At 31.7% G+C, this 23,926-nt stretch overlaps 1 protein-coding gene and 1 long non-coding RNA gene across 3 annotated transcripts; both read right to left on the reverse strand.

The window, feature by feature from the left end:
* Window positions 1–6,398: 6,398 nt before the first annotated feature.
* LOC111614068 lies at window positions 6,399–12,219 on the reverse strand. The gene is made up of 3 exons (XR_002754871.1): window positions 11,738–12,219; window positions 11,356–11,575; window positions 6,399–6,863 (listed from the first exon to the last, which is right to left on the reverse strand). It is a non-coding gene; the product is annotated as an uncharacterized LOC111614068 (long non-coding RNA).
* Window positions 12,220–17,590: 5,371 nt separating this feature from the next.
* LOC111614065 (disintegrin and metalloproteinase domain-containing protein 10-like) lies at window positions 17,591–23,867 on the reverse strand. Of its 2 annotated transcripts, XM_023355443.1 has the most exons (4): window positions 23,416–23,867; window positions 22,819–23,293; window positions 20,499–21,166; window positions 17,591–18,488 (listed from the first exon to the last, which is right to left on the reverse strand). In XM_023355443.1, the coding sequence occupies exons 2-4, from the start codon at window positions 23,283–23,285 to the stop codon at window positions 17,959–17,961; spliced, it is 1,665 nt and encodes a 554-aa protein (XP_023211211.1). In that variant the 5' UTR covers window positions 23,286–23,293; window positions 23,416–23,867; the 3' UTR covers window positions 17,591–17,958. The 2 variants fall into 2 exon arrangements, with proteins under 2 accessions (XP_023211211.1, XP_023211210.1); XM_023355442.1 differs by having other exon boundaries at window positions 22,819–23,865.
* Window positions 23,868–23,926: the final 59 nt, after the last annotated feature.

The raw sequence follows: 23,926 nt of genomic DNA on the forward strand, positions 1-23,926 counted from the left end.
TTATTATGATCACTCAGTATATAATTTAAGTATCTCTATTCAAAGCTATCCAGAGAGATTTAGCAATACTCTCTGCCTGGGCAGTATGGGTAGGAAAGTAATGACAAACATTAAAACATCTGAATGAAATTTTTTATAGTTGCTCTCTAGTATCCTGTGGAAAACAGGCGATCATAAAACTGGATACTCCAGTCAATTCCTTTTGATGTCATCCCGTTCATACTTTGTGGTAATTTAAGTTTACTGCATTATTACAGTATATAAATAAGCATTGCATAGTGAAGCATATGTAAATAAAAATTTCATAGTAATTAGTTATAAATGTGTAACTAAGAGCAAACAAGATTGTCTAACAACTGATTAAATTTTTGTAAAATAAACTGTTGCTTATGTAATTTTAATATACAATTACCTCGTGTGCTTGTTCTGAAGGACTCGGTTCATCCCAAGTCAATCAGAAATTTTCATGCATTGACCTGGATATATAGGAGTCTGTCTCTCAGTAAAAAAATCTGATTAATAAACTTGTATAAATAATCTCAGTTTATTTTACTAAATTATAATAAAGCATAACTTTTATTACACAGGGTGTCCCTCCAAGACTGCATAAACTGAGCAGAGCAAGAATTTTCACTCAGGATATATAAAACATGACTCAAGAACCATACCTCTACAACCCATAGTTTTTGAAAATGAGAAAGAAAAAATGTGACATCACATCTGGTGCACGGAAAATAAGCTTTACTGCAAACACGAGCATTGGTACTTTTATATGATGATATGCTTACATAGGAATGTGCTTAAAATGACCACCGATCATATCAAGGCATGCATGCACATGCCGTAAGCAAGATCTTGCTTACTTGTCTTCATGCTGCATTCACTTTTGTGGCCAACTCGATGTTGGATGGTGTGCATTCAGCCATTCTACAGCTTGTGCAGTGGTCATTTTGAGCATCTTCCTACGTAAGCATAATATCATATGAAAGTATCGATGTTCATGTTTCCAATAAAGCTTATTTTCCCTGTACTGGATGTAACATCATACTTTTTCTTTTGCATTTTTTTTTTTTTTTAAACTATGCCTCATAGACAGTAGCAGACTGGATCTAAAAATATCGGTTGTCAGAAGACAAAAAGGGGCCTACCCACAATTATAAGGCTATTATTTAATTTTTATAAGAAATAAATAAACTTTTCAAAAATACATAAGCAGAAAAAGATACAATTAAAATTTTTGCAAAATAAATATAAATTTTCAGTAATTACAGTGTATGTACATATATTGCAAATATTACTGACAGTATACAGTAGATACAGAATGTAAATACAGATTGTTATAATTGAATTTTTTAATTATTATTATTTCTTCAAATTTGAATAAATGATAGATATTTTTAAATAGTTTGCTTGTACTGAACATTCTACATGTTAGCAAGTAGTTCAAAAGCATATTTCATTCAATCCACCAATAAGAGCAATCGTTTGAATTCACTAGATGGTTGCATGAATCTATCAATAAGTGATTCTTCATCAAATTCAACTAATAATTCCTTTTCAATGGATAGCAACATTTGATCCCTTTTAATGCTTCATCTTCAAGACCCTTCTCTGCAATAGTTTTAAAGTTTGCTGGGTCCAAGCAGAATAATTCTTTATAAAACTTTTTGTGTTGTATAAAGCTTCAATCTAATGACTGGACAATGTGATCCATTATTAGGTTAAACACATTTACTCAAAAATCAGCTAGAGTATCTGAGGAATTTCCTTCATTTATAAATTCATTTGCAATTACTTCTTCCTTTGCCTCTGCAATACTATTTCTAGAGTCAATTTCCAATGTTTGATTTTCATCCATATTCAACTATAAAATCTTGTGATTAAATTTATTTACAATTTCTAATGCCTTGCTGTGAACATTATCAAATATTCATGTCTATTCCTTCAAATTTGTTGTAGTTGAATTTACTAAATTCTATGCAGTAAACATATCTAAACAACTTTTCTGTAAATAACTTGATAATAAGCTGTAATTTCAAATATATACAAGTACTGACAGTGTCATCATCAAAATGTCTAAATATAGTTGTTGCTGCATTGAATTTCCCAGACCATCTTGTCTCACCAATTAGCTTTAATTGTTTAATTTTTTTCTTGTCCTAGATATTTTCCAGCAACGTCTATCCACACAGCCATTTCCTTGTATGATGTTTTCGTAAAAGTTGCTAAATTCTGGAGAAAAAATTGAAAAAAACAAACTACGGGCACACAACATTTTGTTGTTTTAGTTATCATCAAATTCAAGACAGGTTCATATATGAATATGTTGATCAGCCACATTAGTAATTTTATTTTGTAAACAATTATATTGGTCATCATATCTTGCAGCTCCATCTGTACAGTCAGATAAATGTTTTCTGAGATCAATTTTAAGATGCTGTAATGCAGGGCTGGCGAACCTATGTAGCATGCCAAAAATGGCACATAAGGAGAAATCATCTGGCACATAACGTATCACAATTTCAATTTATCATCTATCTTTTTCAATTATCTTTTTGGTTTATCATCTGATCATCTTTCTTTCAATCAGCTTTTTTACATTGATTTAATTAAAGCATATTTCTTTAATTTTTTTTAAGTGTCATTATTCAAAGTCTAAAACTTTGGCACACACAAACATCTTTAAAGCTAAGTATGCTTACAATATGGCGTGCAAACTGTAAAGTTCTCCATCCCTGCGTAATGTTTCAGCCAATAGATCAAAAAGCCCTATACCAACATTACTTGTCACAACTGATAGTAGTCGCTTACAAATAACACTTTTAAGCACATACCATATAATAATGCAAAACTGACTGATGGTTAAATTATCTTTTCTTGAATCAAGTTGAATAGAATAATGTTTTGCTTAAGAAACGTCATGAAATTTTTTTCCTTGTATCATATTCTTCATAATTTGGATTAATGTGTTAATAGTTGCCAGGTATGTAATAAATCTACCACAGCCTTTACTTTCATCCTTTCTTTGTTGTTCTAATTGTTTGATTCTTTGTGTAAACTTGTTTTGTACTGCAGTAACGTGAGCTGCCATAATAGGGTAATATTAGGCCATCAACTATACTGTAGCTAAAAAATTGCCATGAATCAGAATCTCATTATCTAGAGCAGTGGTTCCCAATTAGTGGTACGCGTACCCCTGGGGGTACGCGAAATTGCGTGAGGGGGTACGCGCGGCAATCTAAAATCGGTCGATTTAAAATTTAAATGCATGAGATGAAGCAATCAAAAAAATAACAGGTCTGCAAAAAAATTTTTTTCCAGCTGCATGGAATATTTTTGCTGAATTATATGTTTTAAAGATCACAGATTCTAAAAATAACTTCCGTTACATCCCATCACGTAAAGGTTTTTTGCAAAATAAAAACAAATTTTTGATAAAAACTCTTATAATATATTTATTTCATTGTAATAAATATTTTCTTACAACTAATCAACAAATTGTTTCTGATATTTATACACAATTTTAGGTCTACTCTTTTTTCTAATGAAACCTTTTTTCTTCTTTTTGATGCTTTTCCAAACTTGTTTCCAATTTCTTTCTCTGGTTTCTCGATTGAGCATCCAACAGTAGTCAGTTAACGTATTGACATCCCATTTTCCTCAGTAACGTCTCTCGATATCACGGACATCCCGGTGAAATCTTNTAAATATAGTTGTTGCTGCATTGAATTTCCCAGACCATCTTGTCTCACCAATTAGCTTTAATTGTTTAATTTTTTTCTTGTCCTAGATATTTTCCAGCAACTTCTATCCACACAGCCATTTCCTTGTATGATGTTTTCGTAAAAGTTGCTAAATTCTGGAGCAAATTGAAAAAACAAACTACAGGCGCACAACATTTTGTTGTTTTAGTTATCATCAAATTCAAGACACAGGTTCATATATGAATATGTTGATCAGCCACATCAATAATTTTATTTTGTAAACAATTATATTGGTCATCATATCTTGCAGCTCCATCTCTACAGTCAGATAAATGTTTTCTGAGATCAATTTTAAGATGCTGTAATGCAGGACTGGCGAACCTATGTAGTGTGCCAAAAGTGGCACATAAGGAGAAATCATTTGGCACATAACGTATCACGATTTCAATTTATCATCTGTCTTTTTCAATTATCTTTTTGGTTTATCATCTGATCACCTTTTTTTCAATCAGCTTTTTTACATTGATTTAATTAAAGCATATTCCTTTAATTTTTTTAAGCGTCATTATTCAAAGTCTAAAACTTTGGTGCACACAAACATCTTTAAAGTTAAGTATGCTTACAATATGGCATGTGGACTGTAAAGTTTGCCATCCCTGCGTAATGTTTCAATCAATAGTTCAAAAAGTCCTGTTCCAACATTACTTGTCACAACTGAAAGTAGTCACTTACAAATAACACTTTAAGCACATACCATATAATAATGCAAAACTGATTGATGGTTAAATTATCTTTTCTTGAATCAAGTTGAATATTTTGCTTAAGAAACTTCATGAAATTTTTTCCTTGTATTATATTTTTCATAATTTGGATTAACGTGTTAATAGTTGTCAGGTATGTAATAAATCCACCACAGTCTTTGCTTTCATCCTTTCTTTGTTGTTCTAATCGTTTGATTTTTTGTGTAAACTTGTTTTGTACTGCAGTAATGTGAGCTGCCATAATAGGGTAATTTTAGGCCATTAACTACACTGTAGCTAAAAAATTGCCATGATTCAGAATCTCATTATCCAGAGAGTAGGCAGATTCATTTCTGTGACCTCAAAAAGGAAGTGTGCTTCTTTTCCTAACGTCCTTATGATGATTATAATCTTTTATATTTAAATTAAAGGAGGTAGGGTCACAGTATATAAAAATATTAATGAAAACACTCCCACATCACAGCTAGTACGAGGTGAAAAGCTGACGAATCACACTCAAACTGAGCCCGACTCAATTAAAAATATTTGCTGTCTTTGAAATGTGTGCGACAGCTCGATACAAAGTTGACTATGGCTGCACGTCACCATCCCAGGCTGTAATTTTCCATTAATCTTCATTGAGCAGTTGCAATAGTAAAGATACGAGCCTATATAACGTATGCATCGATCTAACATAACCTGAATCAGAATTATATTTTTAGTTATTTATTATATTCTTAAATATAATGTATCCTCGAAAAATGATTTTATTAAAATAGTAATACAATGAAAATTTTAGTTGCATACAGTAATAATATTGGAATTATTATTTTTTAAACATATTGTTTAATGTTTAAGGGGCCCACTTACCATTGGGCAAGCTGACACCTTGCCACTGGTCGTAGAGGTATGGTTCTTGGGTCATTTTTTATATACTCCGAGCGAGGATTCTTGCTTTGTAGAGGTTATACTGTCTTGACAGGACACCATGTATAACACTTATATCATCATACACCAGTATGTCCCTGTACAAATTCATTATATTATTCATTATTGTGTGTGATGAATAATGCTTTGTATACAGAGTGACAGTTCTTGAGCCACTTTTGACCCTCCTCCCTCTTGTTGTGTACAACAATGTACAGGATAGCTAAGTTACAATTGAAGTTTCCTGTTCAGAACATTCTGTAACTTTAGCCAAAGCGTGATTTGACACCAAAATTCGTATACAAACTATGCAAAGGATACGGAAAAAGATTTTGCAAAATATTTAGTTCAAAGACTTCCATTATTAGGAAACGCTTTGCAGGGAAATACACAAAACAAAACATAGTAAGTAATGAAGACTAACCTTAGTGATATTTTAATCTGTTATTTTAAACAGCCAGTGAAAACAATGACTATCTTAATCCGTGCGATTTCTGGTTTTGGGACTATTTAAAGATTATGGTTTATAATGGAAATGTTGTAACTTTGGCAGACTCAACAAATCATATTACACTGCACGTGGCGAAGCATCGTGGAGAGCAGCTGCGGTCAGCTGTTCGGGCAATGAACACACTGTTCATTGCCCGAACAGCAGACCGCAGCTTCAGATTTTACACCTAAACAATGGGGTACACATTGAGCAACATTCTTTACATCAGTAAACAAGTAGGCTTTATAAGAAGTTCATATGCTACTAATACTACTAAAAAATGCCAACGTAGACAATGTATCAACCTCCTTTCCATCATGTACAATGTTATACTTTTTGCAATTCCTTCCTTAAATTTCACATGTAATTGAAAGGTTTTGAGGTAATAGATGGTAAGCGCCATATTGAAAGTATAGAGAAAATGGAAAAAATTAGACGTCTTACAAAGTTTTTTGTTTTTACTTTAATCAGAATATAATTACGTTATAGTTAAAAAGTACATTTTAAATTTAAATACACACACCGCTGCTTAGCTGTTAGCATGCATTTTAACGTACTAATGGAAATGGCACTAACCATTTTTTACAACTGTACCTTTTAATTAATGTACAGCCACATGTTTTATTTAATAGGTATATGATCAGTTAACATTATACTTATGATCGCATTTAAGAAATCCTTCATAATCATTTCATAAATACAAAAATTGTAATTTTTATTATTTATTTGATCATTCTTATTAGAATTTATTTAATACAAAAGAGTTTTAAACATAAAAAATTTATAAATGTTTTTTCTGAAAGAAGCTATTTTGACATTTAAAATTAGAGAAATTACTACAATGTTATCCAGATTCAAATTTTAAATAATGTGTCATGATAGATATATATAAATATTTCATTAACGAACGTATGAAACTCTTAAATTATTGATGAATAAAGCGCTGGGTGTAAATTGTTCCATATTTTCATCTGACTTCAAATGAACTTGATATGTTTTTTTCTGTAAAAGAAAGTATATCATTTAGAGAATACAAAAATATTCTATAAACAATAGAAATTATTGTAAAAACATTTAACTGAATTACACAACATTCGAAGATGGTCTGCATAGTATAAATACAACTCAGATACAGTTTATAGTATTTAATATTATATTTTAGTAATAGGACTAGTATAAAAGTATACATATACATAACAATAGCAGACATATCTTCTAATTAAAAGCGAATTTTATTTCTGTAAACTGTGAAGATTAGCATCTGAATCTAAATTATAAAACCAGGATTCTTTCCCTCACTAAAAAATCTCATTAATTTAATAAACTCGTATAAATAATCTGTTTATTTTACTATAATAAGGCATGACTTTTTATATTTATCAATGTTATATCAACAAGTCCGTGTAATTCTTTATAAAATAGTATATTTTTTAAGCATTAGCATCAATATAATAAATTACTAAAAGTGTTAAATGATGTAACAATAACGATGTACTTGATATAATCCATACTACACTGTTTAAATATACTTTTCTAAGTTATTTCATCAGAATGAAATAGCCTTGAAATATAAACCAAAATATCTAAGAAAATACATTAAGGATAATAAAAGCTACATTTTCATCACAACTGCCATATCTGGATTTTTTCATGTTTTTCAAGCTCTCATTAGCTTTGAGTTGGTTTATCTCCAATCTGTCTTAAGTAACATTTATTAATATAAGAGCTGCTAATAGCAACATCCTAAGTTTCGTATTTACAACAGCAAGACTGAATATTATTAAAAATAATTAAATTTTTTGTTATACACCACAAATCTGTATGTGGCTGCAGTAGATGCTGCTTATTGTAATCATTTCGGGACTAGCTTGTACTAATAACAATAACCGACAGCGAAAGGTAATTCCTTGGCTTTTTTCACTGATAATTTGGCATATTTCTGATGACATTATCAGAAAGAAAGCCCGGAGAATTGATAAAATTGAACTAGTTTTAAAGTTTTCTTTTGATGTATCTATATTCTGGAGTGTTATTTATGATTTCCTTTTCGACACAACTTTATTTTCAGATGTCTCGGTGCCTATTTTTAAAACATCATCCTTTTAAAAACAATTCCCAATGGTTTTCTCAGACACTTGATCCTACAACATTGCCAAAAAATGCAGTCAAGGAGGGAAATTCCTTTTAGCAATAGAAGTCATATCAGTTTCTCTTTGACTATTATTTAGTTCTAAAATTCTTGCATACATTTCACTGCTGTTGTATGCAATGGTGGATTGATCTATTATGAAACTAATGAAGCTTAAACTTCAGGGTTCCTTAATCCCGGAAGATCCTGAGGCCACTCTTTTTAATGAGTGAATTTTTCAACAAAATCAGTAGGTTTTTTAAGTGTTTGTTATTAAAATAAGATCAATTATTAAAAATCCCCATAGAAGAAGATAACAGAGATTACCCAGATTTCGTTGCTGATGGAAAGGGGCTCACTGTATGGTTCATTTTCAAGGACTTCACCATACCATTCTGTTCTCCGCCATTTGGGCCTCGAAGTTTTTGCAAGAATAGCAAGGCCTTTTGTATCTTGTGGATATAGCCCTATTGTTGCTGGTTGCGAATGTAACAATTTAAGCTTCAGGATTTTAAAAAAAAATGTAGAATGGCCACTTGTAGTATGCTTTTAAATTAGATATAATTCCTTAATCGCGTGTAGAGTTGCAAAGCTCAGTTTAGTTATTCGGAAATACCAAGCTGAGCGGAGGTCTTAGAGCTGCGAGCTAAACTGTGAATTCAGATGGAGTTGAGAGCTGAGCTGGATATGTTGCAGCAAAGCTCATTTTTGAAATTAAATTGCATCTGTAATAATAACAGATACACAATACAAGATTCGTTTTGAAGTGGAGCGTGGTGTTTTCCGGGTTTTCTCCACGTCTGTAACGTCTGAATAGGAGCCAGTTACCCTTTAAAAGACCTCTCGGAAGGTATCTCTCCTAGGTAGATCGCGCAAGTGTTGCGTTGCCGTAGCTTAACAAAACAAACAAACAAACAAACCTCCAATTACAAAAAGTTCGGTATATGGACTGGAACAAATATGCGCTGCTAGACTCCAGCTGAGAGCCGGGCTATCCTCAAAATTCTGAGCTGTATTTTTTTCCTCGCCAAGAGTGTGTGTGTTTGCAATGTTCTCTTGTTCTGACTGTTGTGTTTTTATTAGGCATGTTAAACAGATTTATTTAATTAAAGATCTTTATATCTCTTCGTTTAAATTATCTTTTATTATAAAAATTCATAATTAAGAATAACGGAAAGTGTGTCATCTAAAAACAGAGGCATTTCATCTTTCCAAACTTAATACATCTTGGCAATGTATAATCACAGTCCTTGCAATTTTAAAATAGAACCATCATTCGTCAAATGAGTTGTTTTTCTCTATTTTGTCATGTCATATGCAGCTGGCGAAATGTCATCCACCCGTCAGTTAACGACATATTTCTATATCTTAAATTTCCGATAAAATTTCCTGTCTTACAAATTAATAATATATTGTATAATCTGTGTTTTTTAAAAATATTATTCTGTAACGAATTCTGCTGCTTTTTACGATTGTTTTAAAATTCAATTTCTCTAATTTTTCAATAAAATTCTTTATTGAATAGTGAAGTACTTCAGATTTCTTTCAATGGATTCATTTTTAAAACAAATCTCAACTGAAAAAGGATCTAACAATGGAAAAAAGAGGAAAATACAATTAAAATACCATTGACAATTTACTCGAATTGTCCTATATTGATAATTTTCATTTATACGTATATATATAATAATAAGAAAAATTTGCTACATACAGTCGACCCCCTATAACACTGTTGATTATTCCGTTTTATATGAATTGCATATTGTACGAGTCACTTAGATTTTACAAATACGTATGCCGGGCTGTAAACGGCTCGCGTATCTGTAAAATCTAAATGACTCTTACAACATGGAATTCATATAAAACGGAATTATCAACAGTGTTATAGGGGCGGTTGACTGTATTAGGAATTCAAGCATTTAATATTAAAAAATATATTATTGTTTAGAAATTATAATATAATACAATACAGTAGTATTTTCACATATATACTGTAATGCAGTGGCGTAGCGCCATTGACGATATAGAAGATATAAAACTTCATTCTGAAAATATTGTAATACGTACTGATTATTTATCTGATATTCTTATTAATATTATGTATTCATATCCGCGGATTTGTAGTAAATTTAATCAAGATTATAACATCNAAAAAAAAAAAAAAATAACATCCATTATTTGACACAGAAAAGCGACATAAAAGTAATAAAAATCAGTAGGATGAATGAATGAATGAATATAATTATTATTATTTCAAGCATCTAACACTTCATTTTACGAATGAAAGAGTTTGTTTAACGCGATAAAAGTATTACTTGAAATACAGTAATATTGATTTATATAGAATCTAAATTTAGCACTGGCAGAAATGAGGTTAGTTAATATTTTTTGAAACGGCACCATACACCCTCGCTTTATTTATATAGGAATGCCTAATTCTAAATTTAGTTTTTTCTCTCTCTTTTTCTTCTAAATCGATTATATTTTAGGAATTTATATAACTTTACAACTGATTTTGACCCCAACGTAACATTATATAACTTATAAAAGAACGTGTAACATCTTACACCATTTTATGACCCATAATCTTATTTAATTTGATTAATCAAAAGGGTGTGAACATCAATCTCTTTCTCTGCCAAATTAACCATTAAAGTTAATTTTTTTGTATTAAGTTATATTAAAAAATGCCAAAATATTTACAGAATGTTCGAAATCAGTTTTGGAACCATTTCAAACAGTATCCAGTTCTGTATGATGTGTTCTTTCTACCGTTTAGGATAAATTATTATCTCTTTTTGTAATTGTAAATTATTATTTCGGTTGAATATCGTTTTAGTAATAAAAAAAACGTAAAAATTACACAGCTTTCATGGTCATACTTAAGTGCTTTTATGTAAAATGCTCTTTTATACTAATCTAACGTATTAAATTACCTAAATCCAATGAAACCAGATAGACTTCCTGTGTATTACTTAGGAGAAACATCCGTTCTGTGTGTAAATTATTCTAAGAAATTATTATAAAACAAATAAAATAATCTTACTAAACATAAGATTAATTTAAATTGTTAAATGTTTTTAAATATCGACACGGAACGTTTAAAATATTACAACAAAATCCTACAAGTTTCTATATTAGAAACGTAATAGAACATTGACACCGTTCTTTTCCTTCTCACCAGACTTTTCAGTAGAGATTTTATTACTTAAAATTACAATAATGGATTCAGTGTAAAAGATAATAAGCTATTCAATTTATTTATAGCTTAAATATTAATAACTCAATCTTATTTGTAACTCAATATTAGGTATATTAATATTTAAAAAAAAAACCGACTGTAGAAATGAAAGGTAGTATACTCACTCCCATATAAAGAACCCATAGTACCAATAGTAATACAATCAATACCACATAATTGACAATTAAACTTTTCGCTTCCTTGTCTGCATCCATTTTACGTTTCGACTGAAACTAAAGCTCATATCCAAATCTATTTACGTTTCTGACGCTTCTTACTCCTTCCTCCCTTTCATAAAAATGGTTTGTTCATCTTCTTTCATATTGTATTTACTTTTTAAATTTCCTATATATATATGTTAATTCTCATTTCTTTACTACATCTTGAATTGTTTTTAAATAATAGAAAATTTTGTTTACATCAATAAATAATACTATTAAACAATACAATTACATAATTTCATTCTACACGTGTATATACAGTATTTAATATAGGGAAAGAGTTTACCTCTGTATAAAGTATCCAAAGAATTAAAAGAAGAACAATTAAAATAAAATAATTAATGAGCAAACTTTGAGTTTCCTTATCAATCATTTGACTGGTTCATCTGAAACTTCTTTCACGCTGTGTTTACATTCGATAGAACTATTTTTATATACACTCAGTAGCTGATGTCCAACAGCCAATAGAGAATGCCGTAAAATTATTTTTTCCTTAATTAGATCGAGTTGTTATTCGTATTAATTAATCTTTTTGTACGCGGATCTTGATTAATTTCAAATATATCTCCTATAAATGTGCTAATTTGAATGGTATTCATTTTATGAATGAATAGTTTTTTTTTAAATTTTGTAGAGAAGTGTAATTATACAAAAGAATGATTTTTAATTATATTGTTAAATAAAATTACATAATTTGTAAAATTGAATTTTCTATTATAAAAAAGAGCTATTTTTCTGCTTGAGCAACTGGAACAGCTTTAACCTCATTCTTTAAAACTATAAAAATGTGTCAAATAATTTATTTCTTTATACAATTTACAAAAAAAAGTTATTTAGTAAGGTGAGTTTTAATTCTATTTTTAAAAATAAATTTATTTAATTTTCTCAATAGTCTTAACCAATTTATATATAGTGAATAATAAATGTTTTAAATATAAATTATAAATTAGCTAGTGTTTCTCATGTTTATTTTACTATAAAAAAATGATTGTTTCAAATAAAAATTTTTAAAATAATTGTTTTACATTCTATAATAATAGAATGAAAACAAAAAAGTTTAAATTTAATAAGTTTTAGCTACATAAATTACATACTATTAATAGTTATATTTATTTAAATTTTGAAAAATATATTAATTAAATTTCAAAAAGGTCAATAAAATAAAACCATAGATAAAATAGTCAAAGTTTGTTAATTATATATTCTCAGGGATGCTCTAAAAACATCCCTGATGATTTCTTAATGATTTCGACTTGATGAATTCAAAAATGGTTATAAAAAAATCAGAATTGGCTCAAGTTTAATAAATTTACAAGGTACAGTACAGGGTGCATTGACAGCTTATTGAACAGTCTGTCACAAGATGGAAATGTTCTTGCACATACATACAGTATTATAAGTCAACCAGTAGTCCAATACAACACCCCAATATAGCTTGAATGATATCTGTGAAGTTTTTTCTGGCTCCCTGGAACTAAAACACTCATTGAAAGCATCTATATGGACAAGCAAGAAAATTTAATTTGTTAAATTATGAAGGCAAAACTTCTGGTGAAATGTAACTTTGATGCCTGCAAATACCTGCCAATTCCTCAATATCTGCACTTTTTCACACAGGATTTAAATTATATGCAATTGGCAAATTTCCTTCCATGTAGCAGCATATCAGATAAAGACTGATGCAGACAGATCCCAGTGTTTTGTGCAAAACAAAGAAATGAGTGACTTAATTAATGCTTCCCCGATGAGAACAAGTGTACTTTGTGAGATTTCACACACACTAAAAAATGACCTGCAATTAGAATTTTTATTTTATGTATTTTCCTTTTTTTTTTTAACTGTCAATAATGTAAACCTGAAAGCACATGAGGCAAGTCTGTATGGGGGTTCTTACTGTACAAAGGGTTTTGTTTACTTTTTCTATTTTTTTTTTTATATGGCAAACACTTAATTATGATACATTTTCAGATTTCCTTTGACATTATTGGATATTTTTATATTCTATATGCAAGTTTTAATAAATATTTGAAATTTATATCTTGATTAAATGGCTATATGTTCCAATTTAGATGGGACAATTTAAAATAAAGTTTTGTTTTTTCATCTAATGCACATTAATTAATACTTTTGTTAATGCATATAAAATAATAGACTTTTATAACTACCAACACCCTTATCAGCATGTGTTAAAAATATTTTTTTTACATCATCATCTACATCAGTAATTTCCAAACTTTTTTGAGTCACTGCCCTTACTTCAGTAAACTTATATCCAATCATTCTTCCAATGCTACTTAACCCATCTTCCTTTGAGTAAGAACAGCTTGAAAAAATTGTTAGAAAAATTTTTCTATGAACCTCATGCTTTGTGTTCTTGCAGTACATTGTTTTCCATATTGGAAACCATTAAATGTAATGTTTCTTCTTACCCATTTTAATGGGAGAAAGGGAAAGGTTGTCAGTGACCCCAACCCTCACCTATGGTCATTGTTTGGTCAGGACCATGACTCTAGCACCTCCTGCTGCCCCCTTGCTTTTTTTCACCCCACTATGTTTATTCACCTTCCTACAGAGGTTGTTAGCACCCACTTTGGGAACCACTGATCTACATCATCATATTAATACCTACCAAGTTTTGCAATTGTTGGGCTAACAGATGTTTTTCTATAAGTGTTGGATACCCCTGTAGAAAGATGTTGGTTGTAAGGTTGAAACTTTAATTACTATCATTTTGTATGTTAAAATCTTTTTATTTCATTGAATATTTTCTGAATATAAAGCACATATGTTAAAAAATATATACTGTATATGTAGTAAAATCTTCATAAACTGGAATTGTATGACATATGTAACAGATTTATAAGTGATAATTGTATTTTTGTAACTAAAGCATTATTATGTTGCAAATGTCATGCTCAGCTGATACTGGTTCAAAAGGCTATGCTGGATTAAAGTCAAAGTATAGCTACCCAAACAAGTGTAACATTAAGCCAGAGCCGGCCTACCATAGGGCGAACTGAGCAGCCGCTCCAGGCGCTAAGTCCTAGGGGGCGCCTCAGTGATAAAGAAAATTAAAGAAAAAAATATTTTTTTCACTTTTCGATATTTTAATTGCAAGCGTGTGGCCAGTATATGAATGGCCTTATCTGTTGAGACGCGCGTGGGCGGGGTTCCAACCCTGTCTACCGCAAGCAGGGGTGCCACCTGCGGTGACAACAGAGTTGTCACCGCAGGCACCGTTGTTTTAGTTGGCGAGTCCACTTCGAAGCGCCGGCACGATCTGTGAGGCCCCGGAAATAGCCCCCGCAAAAGGGAAAGATATAAGAAAAAAAACAGTTTGTTAAGTTAAATCGTCAAGAAAGCAAATTATATAAGTATCGAATCGGCGATACCCGACTTTGACATCAGCGCTCATAAAGAATAACGGGAAAAACAAACTTTTAGATATAAAAGAAGAAAATTTAAAATATTAAAGTTAAGACGTAGTTTAGAAAGCAAAACGAAACTAGAAAAAAAAATATCAAAAAGAGTAGGTGTCATAGTCAATAATTAAATGAGATCAGAGTCGAGAAAGATGGTGTCGGATAAACCATCTCCAACCGACCTTTCTCGCGAGCTTTACGAAGCTCTATTTACACCTGGAGACAGGTGGATGACCAATTGGAAAACAGTGATGTAAGATCTATCCAATTAGTAAGAAGCCGATCACAAAAACCCTATAAAAACGCAAAATTCAAGGACAACAGGACTTCCACCAAGACTCCCACCTAGACTTCTGTTGTGTTCGTGTCGTCTCCGCTTATTTTTGTACCTCTGTTCTTCTTTTGTGCACTGACGTTAGAGACTTTGAACTTTTTTCTCTCAACACTGTCCAGAAAATCCCTACAACGCACGACTAGATCGCCGCCAAAAATCCCAACGACGCAAGACCAGCACTGTCATCGAAAATTTCCAACAACACAGGATCTTGCCAACAAGAGACTTTATGTAAGCATTATCGTCCGGAATAAATGGTTTACCTCTGTAAAACACTTGTCGTTGCTACCTTTAAAAACCACCACCCACATACGCGTAGACCTTAGACCATCCCGACAATAGGGAACTTGCATGCATCACTGGTATAAATTAGGGGCAACAAGGGGGGCGCCATAATAGGATCTCGCTCCATCCTAAAACTTACCTCGGGCCGGCACTGGTTATGATATTCTGGTAGCATTGCCTGGCGTGCAAAGAGCCACAATTATTACAAATTCTTCTTTGAATTTTCAAAAATACAGATGACATTACTTTAGAATAAATGAATAATTCGACATCTGTCAATTTCATTTTTATGATTTTATTTATTGAAAAAAAAAGCATTATTTTGACTTTAAAACGTTAAAATAATCCCGTTTCTAATAAATATCATTTAAATAAAATAATCCTTTCTGAAATATTTCATGCCACGTTGTTAGAAATGTATTCTAACAATACGTGAGGAATTGTTAGAATGTGTTGTATTGTAGGTGGCCATTGTCAAACGTAAATTTGTTCGAAAGTTGCACGTTTTCTTTTTTTCATTTCTTTGAGATTTCCCGAAAAAAGTCACTCGTAGAATTTCATTCTTTCTAACAATTCGTGGAACTCTGAAGCTGCCATCTCCACGTGGTAAGTTCTGGGTTGTCGTTCGTCTGGAAACGACGAAGGGCGAGCGAAGAGCTACTTATTCCTTTGAATTGAATAATAAGCAATGAAAACGTGCCGAGAAAAGTAGAAATTACAAAAGTAATTAAAGTTAGGAGAATTAAGTATGTAACTCTGATATAAATAGCTTTAAATTTTGTTTAACTCGTAAGTGATAGTTCCTTTATTTTAATCGTGTAAGTGAATTTCAATTTACTCTGTTTAACTTTGTGGCAACATACTTGTGTTATGGTTGGCTACAAAATTATAACTACGTGTTCGATAGAATATCGAGCGGAACGACGTGAACTCAACTATTCTTGCTATTTTTTTTTAATGTAAAAAAATTTAAAAAATTAAATTTTTTATTCGGGAAGCGTTAGTATTTTCTCTACGCCAGTGACCCAAATTTATTTTCATAAAATAAAATAAAATAATAATTACAGTATATACTTTTTCCCTCTTAAAATTCTGTGAGTTATAAATTAATTAACGAATTTAAAATAATGCAATATTGAAACTTTAAATATATATATATATATAGTTAATGGNGTGCGCGTTAGGTATTATATTTTACTGCGTAGAAATGACAAAGATACGATCAAAAAGGAAGAAAAATCTGGGAAATACAAGATACCATATAAAAACGATCAATTAGGCCCGAACAAAGAATATATAGGTGTTACCACCAGGAATTTCAGCAAAAGGCATAAAGAGCATATATACTATGTAAACAAAGGGCACTGTACTACGGCACTATCCAGAGTAGCGCAGAGGGTTCGGTTGTTGAATGGAATGAAGCTAGGATTGTTAGACCGGCGCTCTCACCGTCTTTAACAACGACTGTAGAAAAGTTTGAAATACTGTATATAGATCCATCCGGCCTTATTAGCAAATGTTTAAATCACAAAGATGCCACAGAATTACCATCGGCATGGAAATATATGATAAAAAATAACGCAATAAAATATCATCACTGTCCATATATTGTGTTGGTATATTTTATTTGATTTGATTTTATTCCATGTATTTTAGTTAGTTCAATTTAACATATTTATACTATTTCTGATATATTTGATATTTCAACGAGATGTTCGAAACAGTTATAAAAAAATTGAATTTTTTCACATAATCGTTCGAACCTGCAAACAATACAAAAAACGTTCCACAGAATTCAAAGTACCCGACGATCGGGTTGAAAACGTTTGTAAAACAATAATTATTGGTTCTCGGAGATATAAGGTGCGCGAGTCATAGCTTACTGAATATGTGATCAATTATTCAATTATAAAAAAGATGTTTTCATTTGCCAGATTCCGGATTGATGATGGCAGCGAAAAGTTAATTACTCTTAAAATTATAAAATATTGAAAAAAATTTACTCGAAATCTTGAAAAAGTTCTTAATGGTGTTAGTACAACAGAAAGAAAATTTCCAGTTATTTTTAAAAGTTCCGTAAGCAGGAAATAAACAAATACCGCTCGTTTGCGTTAGTAATTTTTGAAAAAATATATAAAAATTTGTAAACACAAAAATCTACTGAAGGCAATAAGACGGATTTTCGTAAACAAGACTGTATTATAAAAATTCTCCAACTACGTTAATATATCTTTAAGATTATTTAAATTTTTACATTAATAGTTTATAGTTTCCATCAAAGGATTGATTTATTCCGATGATAACCGTGCGTAAGTCACGCAGAAACCAACGGTCTTGATATAGACGCCAGACTTTGTTCTCATCTGATAACTGTATGGGAACATTTGCCACTTTATACATTTTCGGAAGCTACAGTTAGAATTTATTTTAAAAACTTAAAATAAGATTTTCTTTCTTTTTAATTTTCTAAGTCTTAAAAGAGATTCGGTTTATACTCTTTAGATTAAGCATAGATCTATAATTTTCTCTGGTATAATTGATGTTATTCAAATTATTTATATACGACATTCGGAACGACGACCCTTCGACAAAGTTTAGTATTGTCATCGGCACAGACGTTGCTCTAGCGTTGCCCTTTTTGACACGTTTGAGAGTTATATCTGCAAGGTGTACGTCCGACTGTATTACTGCGTAACAAAATGGAGAACTTCCGTTGCAAAGTGATGTTGTGTTAAAGCATTCTATATTGCTGAAACACGTTTGTTTTTTATCAGATTTTACAATGTCGCAATTTTCGTCACAGCATTGTCCTTTAATCGGCGAACAAGTCTTTTCCTTTCTCACCGTGCATTTCGACGAATATTCGTTAAGTGAACAACACCTTTCAACGTCTGTACAAATTTCTTTGGAGGAATCGCAATCGCAAGTCTCTCCTTCTTCTACGATTCCATTTCCGCAAATCGATTCTCCTCTCTTCTTTAAACACTTCTCTATTCCTAATTAAAATGTTTAAAAAGTTTTCGTCTTAACAATTATAGTATTTATTATTTAATTAGAAAAATAGAAGTGTATAGTTTAACTTTTTACTGCCATCGGAAAATATGTCAATCGCCCAGTGACCGAGTGGATAAAACCGCCAAACACTGAAATTGGTCACGTCTCGCCAACGGGCTGGTTTCGGGGTTTCCTTCGCATTTGTAACACCTAAATAGGAGTCAGTTTCCCGTAGACAATCCTCCCGATAGGCATCCCTTCGGCAGATCGACCGACCATGTGTCGTGTTGCCGTATACAAACGAAATACGTCAATCGAAAAAACGGCTCGTAGTTGTTATTTTTTGAATGTCTTATTCGAGAAAGTATGTGTCTAGTCTTATCAAAGATTGAATTAATATTGGTTATCGTTTTACCAAATTAATAATTTATTTGTAATTTAAAGTATTTATTGTTGTTCAGTTTGTTTCAAACATTGATTATAGAATATACGCTAAAACTGTTCAGTTTACAGCAATTTTAATGTAATAAAAAAAATGGCATCCGGCTGTACGCCAGCCTATCACTCTGGAAACCCGTGATCGAATCCAGGCAAGCAATCCAAGGAAATTTTCCACAACAGTTTGTCTCGGATAAGTCGGATCCCATCTTAACACCCAACTGACTCATTATGGATCGAGTCGAATCCCTGATAGATATGGAAGAAGATCCTCTTAGTGCCCTCGAGGAGAAAAAAGTTAAATTTTGGCCACTATGCTAAAATAGTGCAATAGTCGCAATCCATTCATATAGGTCCACGAGGTTTCGTTCTCCGAACACTAGGAGTGCGGTCGTGGGTTAGCGACTCGACAGGACGGCATTTTCCACGTGGAGCTTTCCGGGTCTTCTCCACGTCTGTAACGCACGAATAAGGGTCAGTTACCCCTAAAAAGACCCCGGAAAGCATCCCCTAGACAGTCGCCCAAGTGTTGCGTTGCCATAACTTAATAAACCATTCATACATTCAACGGTAACTGAATATTTTTTTCAATATATCTGTTTCGAACATCTCGTTGAAATATGAAATATATCAAAAATGTAAGAAATAGCATAAATATGTTAAATTGAACTAATTAAAATACATAGGATAAAATAAAATAAAATACAAATACACCAACACAATATACATAATTGTACGGACAGAGTGCGCGTTAGGTATTATATTTTACTGCGTAGAAATGACAAAGATACGATCAAAAAGGAAGAAAAATCTGGGAAATACAAGATACCATATAAAAACGATCAATTAGGCCCGAACAAAGAATATATAGGTGTTACCACCAGGAATTTCAGCAAAAGGCATAAAGAGCATATATACTATGTAAACAAAGGGCACTGTACTACGGCACTATCCAGAGTAGCGCAGAGGGTTCGGTTGTTGAATGGAATGAAGCTAGGATTGTTAGACCGGCGCTCTCACCGTCTTTAACAACGACTGTAGAAAAGTTTGAAATACTGTATATAGATCCATCCGGCCTTATTAGCAAATGTTTAAATCACAAAGATGCCACAGAATTACCATCGGCATGGAAATATATGATAAAAAATAACGCAATAAAATATCATCACTGTCCATATATTGTGTTGGTATATTTTATTTGATTTGATTTTATTCCATGTATTTTAGTTAGTTCAATTTAACATATTTATACTATTTCTGATATATTTGATATTTCAACGAGATGTTCGAAACAGTTATAAAAAAATTGAATTTTTTCACATAATCGTTCGAACCTGCAAACAATACAAAAAACGTTCCACAGAATTCAAAGTACCCGACGATCGGGTTGAAAACGTTTGTAAAACAATAATTATTGGTTCTCGGAGATATAAGGTGCGCGAGTCATAGCTTACTGAATATGTGATCAATTATTCAATTATAAAAAAGATGTTTTCATTTGCCAGATTCCGGATTGATGATGGCAGCGAAAAGTTAATTACTCTTAAAATTATAAAATATTGAAAAAAATTTACTCGAAATCTTGAAAAAGTTCTTAATGGTGTTAGTACAACAGAAAGAAAATTTCCAGTTATTTTTAAAAGTTCCGTAAGGTAAACGTGGATGCATGATGTAATTTCCTTCAGTCCGAGCCGTGTCTCCTGGACTACAAAATCGATTACTTTCGGGATCGTGGTGACATCCAAATGCGTGCCCCAGTTGATGGACTAAATTCAGCGCTATTCGAGATCTCAGTATGTTATAATTATTTTCTAAACTGCTTATAAAAGCGACATTCTTATTTGGCATCAGCTTCTTTGATTCCGGACAGATGCCTCCAATCTTAGTTACCTTGGAAACCGCACATTGCGTATTAGTCCGAAAATCTCTGTGGCAGAAGCAGATCAGCATACAATACGGATGTTTATATCGAGTTAGATGTTTTAGAAATATTTTATAATCATTGGTTTCCGTTGACAAAGGATAACCCGGTTCGTCTTTTGTTTCGTATATTGTAATTTTCTCGACGGAGAAAGCGATGTCGTCGCCTCGGTCATCTCCATCAAAATCGGTATTTCGAAATATGTTATCGGCCATCTTGACGTGTAAAAGCATTTCTGCGACGATTTTGCCACGATTCAACTGCATGTATTCGGCATATGTATGATCTGCTAAAAGTTCTAACGAACATATTCTTGTTTTTCTAGAAAATATTTTCAAAAAATACGTTGTTGAGTGAAATACATTTTCTCTAGTCTTTCCCATAATAAGAGTGGACACGATGTTAGTGTAGATACAAAAGAAAAAAGATAATTCCACGTTTGCTACGAAGTTTACGGCGCTTTATATAAAGGACATACGTTAGAAAAGTTCAAGATGTGTTTAAATTATTACAATCTATTTGAAACTTTTGAAAGAAACCATAAATAGAAGTCACGTGGCGCCTTATGACGCGATCTTTGAATTTTCGAAATTTTTATTCGTTGCTTATTAACTACGGCAGCGGAGTGATACACGTATCGGTTCTATTCTTATGATGGGAAATACTGTATTATATTCTAATTATTCGCATTATAAAATATAATTCTATTTAAAAATAATAAATATTTGTTTTCATTCTAAATTATATGCGATTATATAATGAAAGTAATAGCGGTAATAGTTTTTCTATCGGTTTTAAATGTTGTATTTCTCAATATAAAACTCAAACATTTGTGATTCAATGTAATCACATTTCTTTAATTAAAATCTTAAAAATACTTTTATTTTCAAAGTTTTCAATTACGGTAGAATTTCGTTAATCTGGCATCCACAAATCCATTGTGCCGGATTATAGAAATTGCTGAATCTTTTTTTTTTCCTCTCAAAATTCGATAACTTATATGGGATCTGAAGATTGCGAACATTGCAGTACATTTTGTATCGACACATGTTGCTACATGCTTACGATTTGTTTACGCACCTTCTTTAATCAGTCTGAAGATAAGTGCTTGACTATTAAGAATAGTACAATTCTGGTTTATTGGTTACTTTTCAAACGGTGCCAGATTACCGGACCCGATTATCGATTAATGGATCAAATTTCTACCGTTCTGTATTATTATTATTAAATTTTAAAATTATTTTCTTTACATTGGTTTCTTACACGGTACACTCTAGCTAATCTGGCCCGAAATAATCTGGTATACCTCAGTGTGACAGACAGGTTATACACTTCGTTTCCATAAAAATGTTCGTAATGTCGCACATCCCCGTTTTCCTGTTGCTCGAGTTTCATTTCTGTGTAGCGTGCCTTATTATGTCGGCCTTCCTCCAAAAAGAATCAGTACCCAAGCGACAGCTTACGTCATTCGTTGCGTTTAATCCTACGCATTCTCAGTGATCCAGAACCCTTTAATTTGGCTTTCCTCTGTACAAGGAAGTCGGATTAGTAAAAGTCTATATTCTCCGCAGGATAAAGAACAAAGCCGCGTTACTCGTATTTGTGTTTCTCCTCCCCAAAATCAACCGATTCGTGCCAAACCATTTCTGTTTTTGTATAGCAGACTAGACTGGCGGAACTGATTACCCAAAGTAAGTAGAAAGGCCAAAAAAACTAAGGTAAAAGAGCAGTTAGTTTTCACCTTAGTTCTTTCACCTTACAAATTCTTGCAGTATAAACAAAGTTTTTATTAAGTTAAATATATAATTTTACAACACCGAACAAAAAAGAAACGTATTAAACTTAACATTCCTACAGAATTATCAAAATCGAATGCATCGTATACTTTTATTTAAATTATAATAAAATTTATAATGTAGAGCTTAATATAGAGTAAAGTAAATTCTATTTTAACGATTTAACGATCTACATACCTCATTAATAAATTTTTAACTAAAATAGTAAAATTCTTCAATTTAAAATCGAAGTAATGTCTTTCGTATGATTTCAGTTTTCGGTACTTTTCTGTATTCGTTGCTTCGCAAATTAATTTTCCGTCTGGATATTTTGGTTTGAAATCCACATCTCTCATGTTGTAAAAAATTCCTGTTTTATCAACCTTATTATTAAAATATTCATTCGTTGGTTCCACATAGTATCTTTGAGATCCATACGTGAATGTCCCTATAAACATTCCATCGTAGAAATAACCCAGAAGCGTCGATGTTTCTTTACGGTTAATTAAGAATCCCTTATACAAAGATGATCCCGGTATGTTAGAAAGAGTTAATCTCCGTATTCCCCTTTCTTTGTGAATAAAGATTTTAACCGTCGCAAGAAATATGGAGTTTTCTTCTTCTAGTGTAAAGTTGTACAGATTATCTTGAACTGATAGTTGCATTCCTCCATCTGATAACATATATCGAACAGTATTTACATTTTTTATATTATAGTTACTCGAGTCAATAATAATATCGGCTGTATTTTGGAAAATATAAGACGATAAAGAAAATATAAATAGATATACACACATTTTATGGATAAGTAGACTTAATTCGAATCTTTTACAGCTTCGAATTCGGTGTTTCGAAAGAACATATTAAATTCAAAATTATAAAAAAAACCGAAAAAATAACAGAAATTTGACTTATATCGGAGAATAATTTAACTCGATTATTCTAAATTTAATTAAAAAAAAAAAACTTTTGGGTACTAAGAAGCCCATTATGGGTTCGGCCAGTTCCACAATGGGGCGGCCGGGTAGTGAGGGACCACCCCTAAAAAATTCCTAGAGTTTTTCGATCCATGCGGATTTAATCCCCGAGCTTGTATGTTAGTACTATCTCGAGATTAATTTCTTCAGTCTCAGAATTATGGAATCGGTTCTGCAGGCTTATCTCATTTTACTCTTGACGTTGGTGATCAAGTTCGAAAGTCCTCGGAATTAAATTAGAAAAGTGTGGACTTGATGTGCTGTATGATGTGCTGATAGAAGAATATGGAAATGATAGCTGAAAATGACATTTTCATTTTCAGCTATCA

Source organism: Centruroides sculpturatus, unplaced genomic scaffold (assembly GCF_000671375.1).
Source record: "Centruroides sculpturatus isolate CEXI.00-Female unplaced genomic scaffold, Cexi_2.0 scaffold1836, whole genome shotgun sequence".
Taxonomy (NCBI): Eukaryota; Metazoa; Arthropoda; class Arachnida; order Scorpiones; family Buthidae; genus Centruroides; species Centruroides sculpturatus.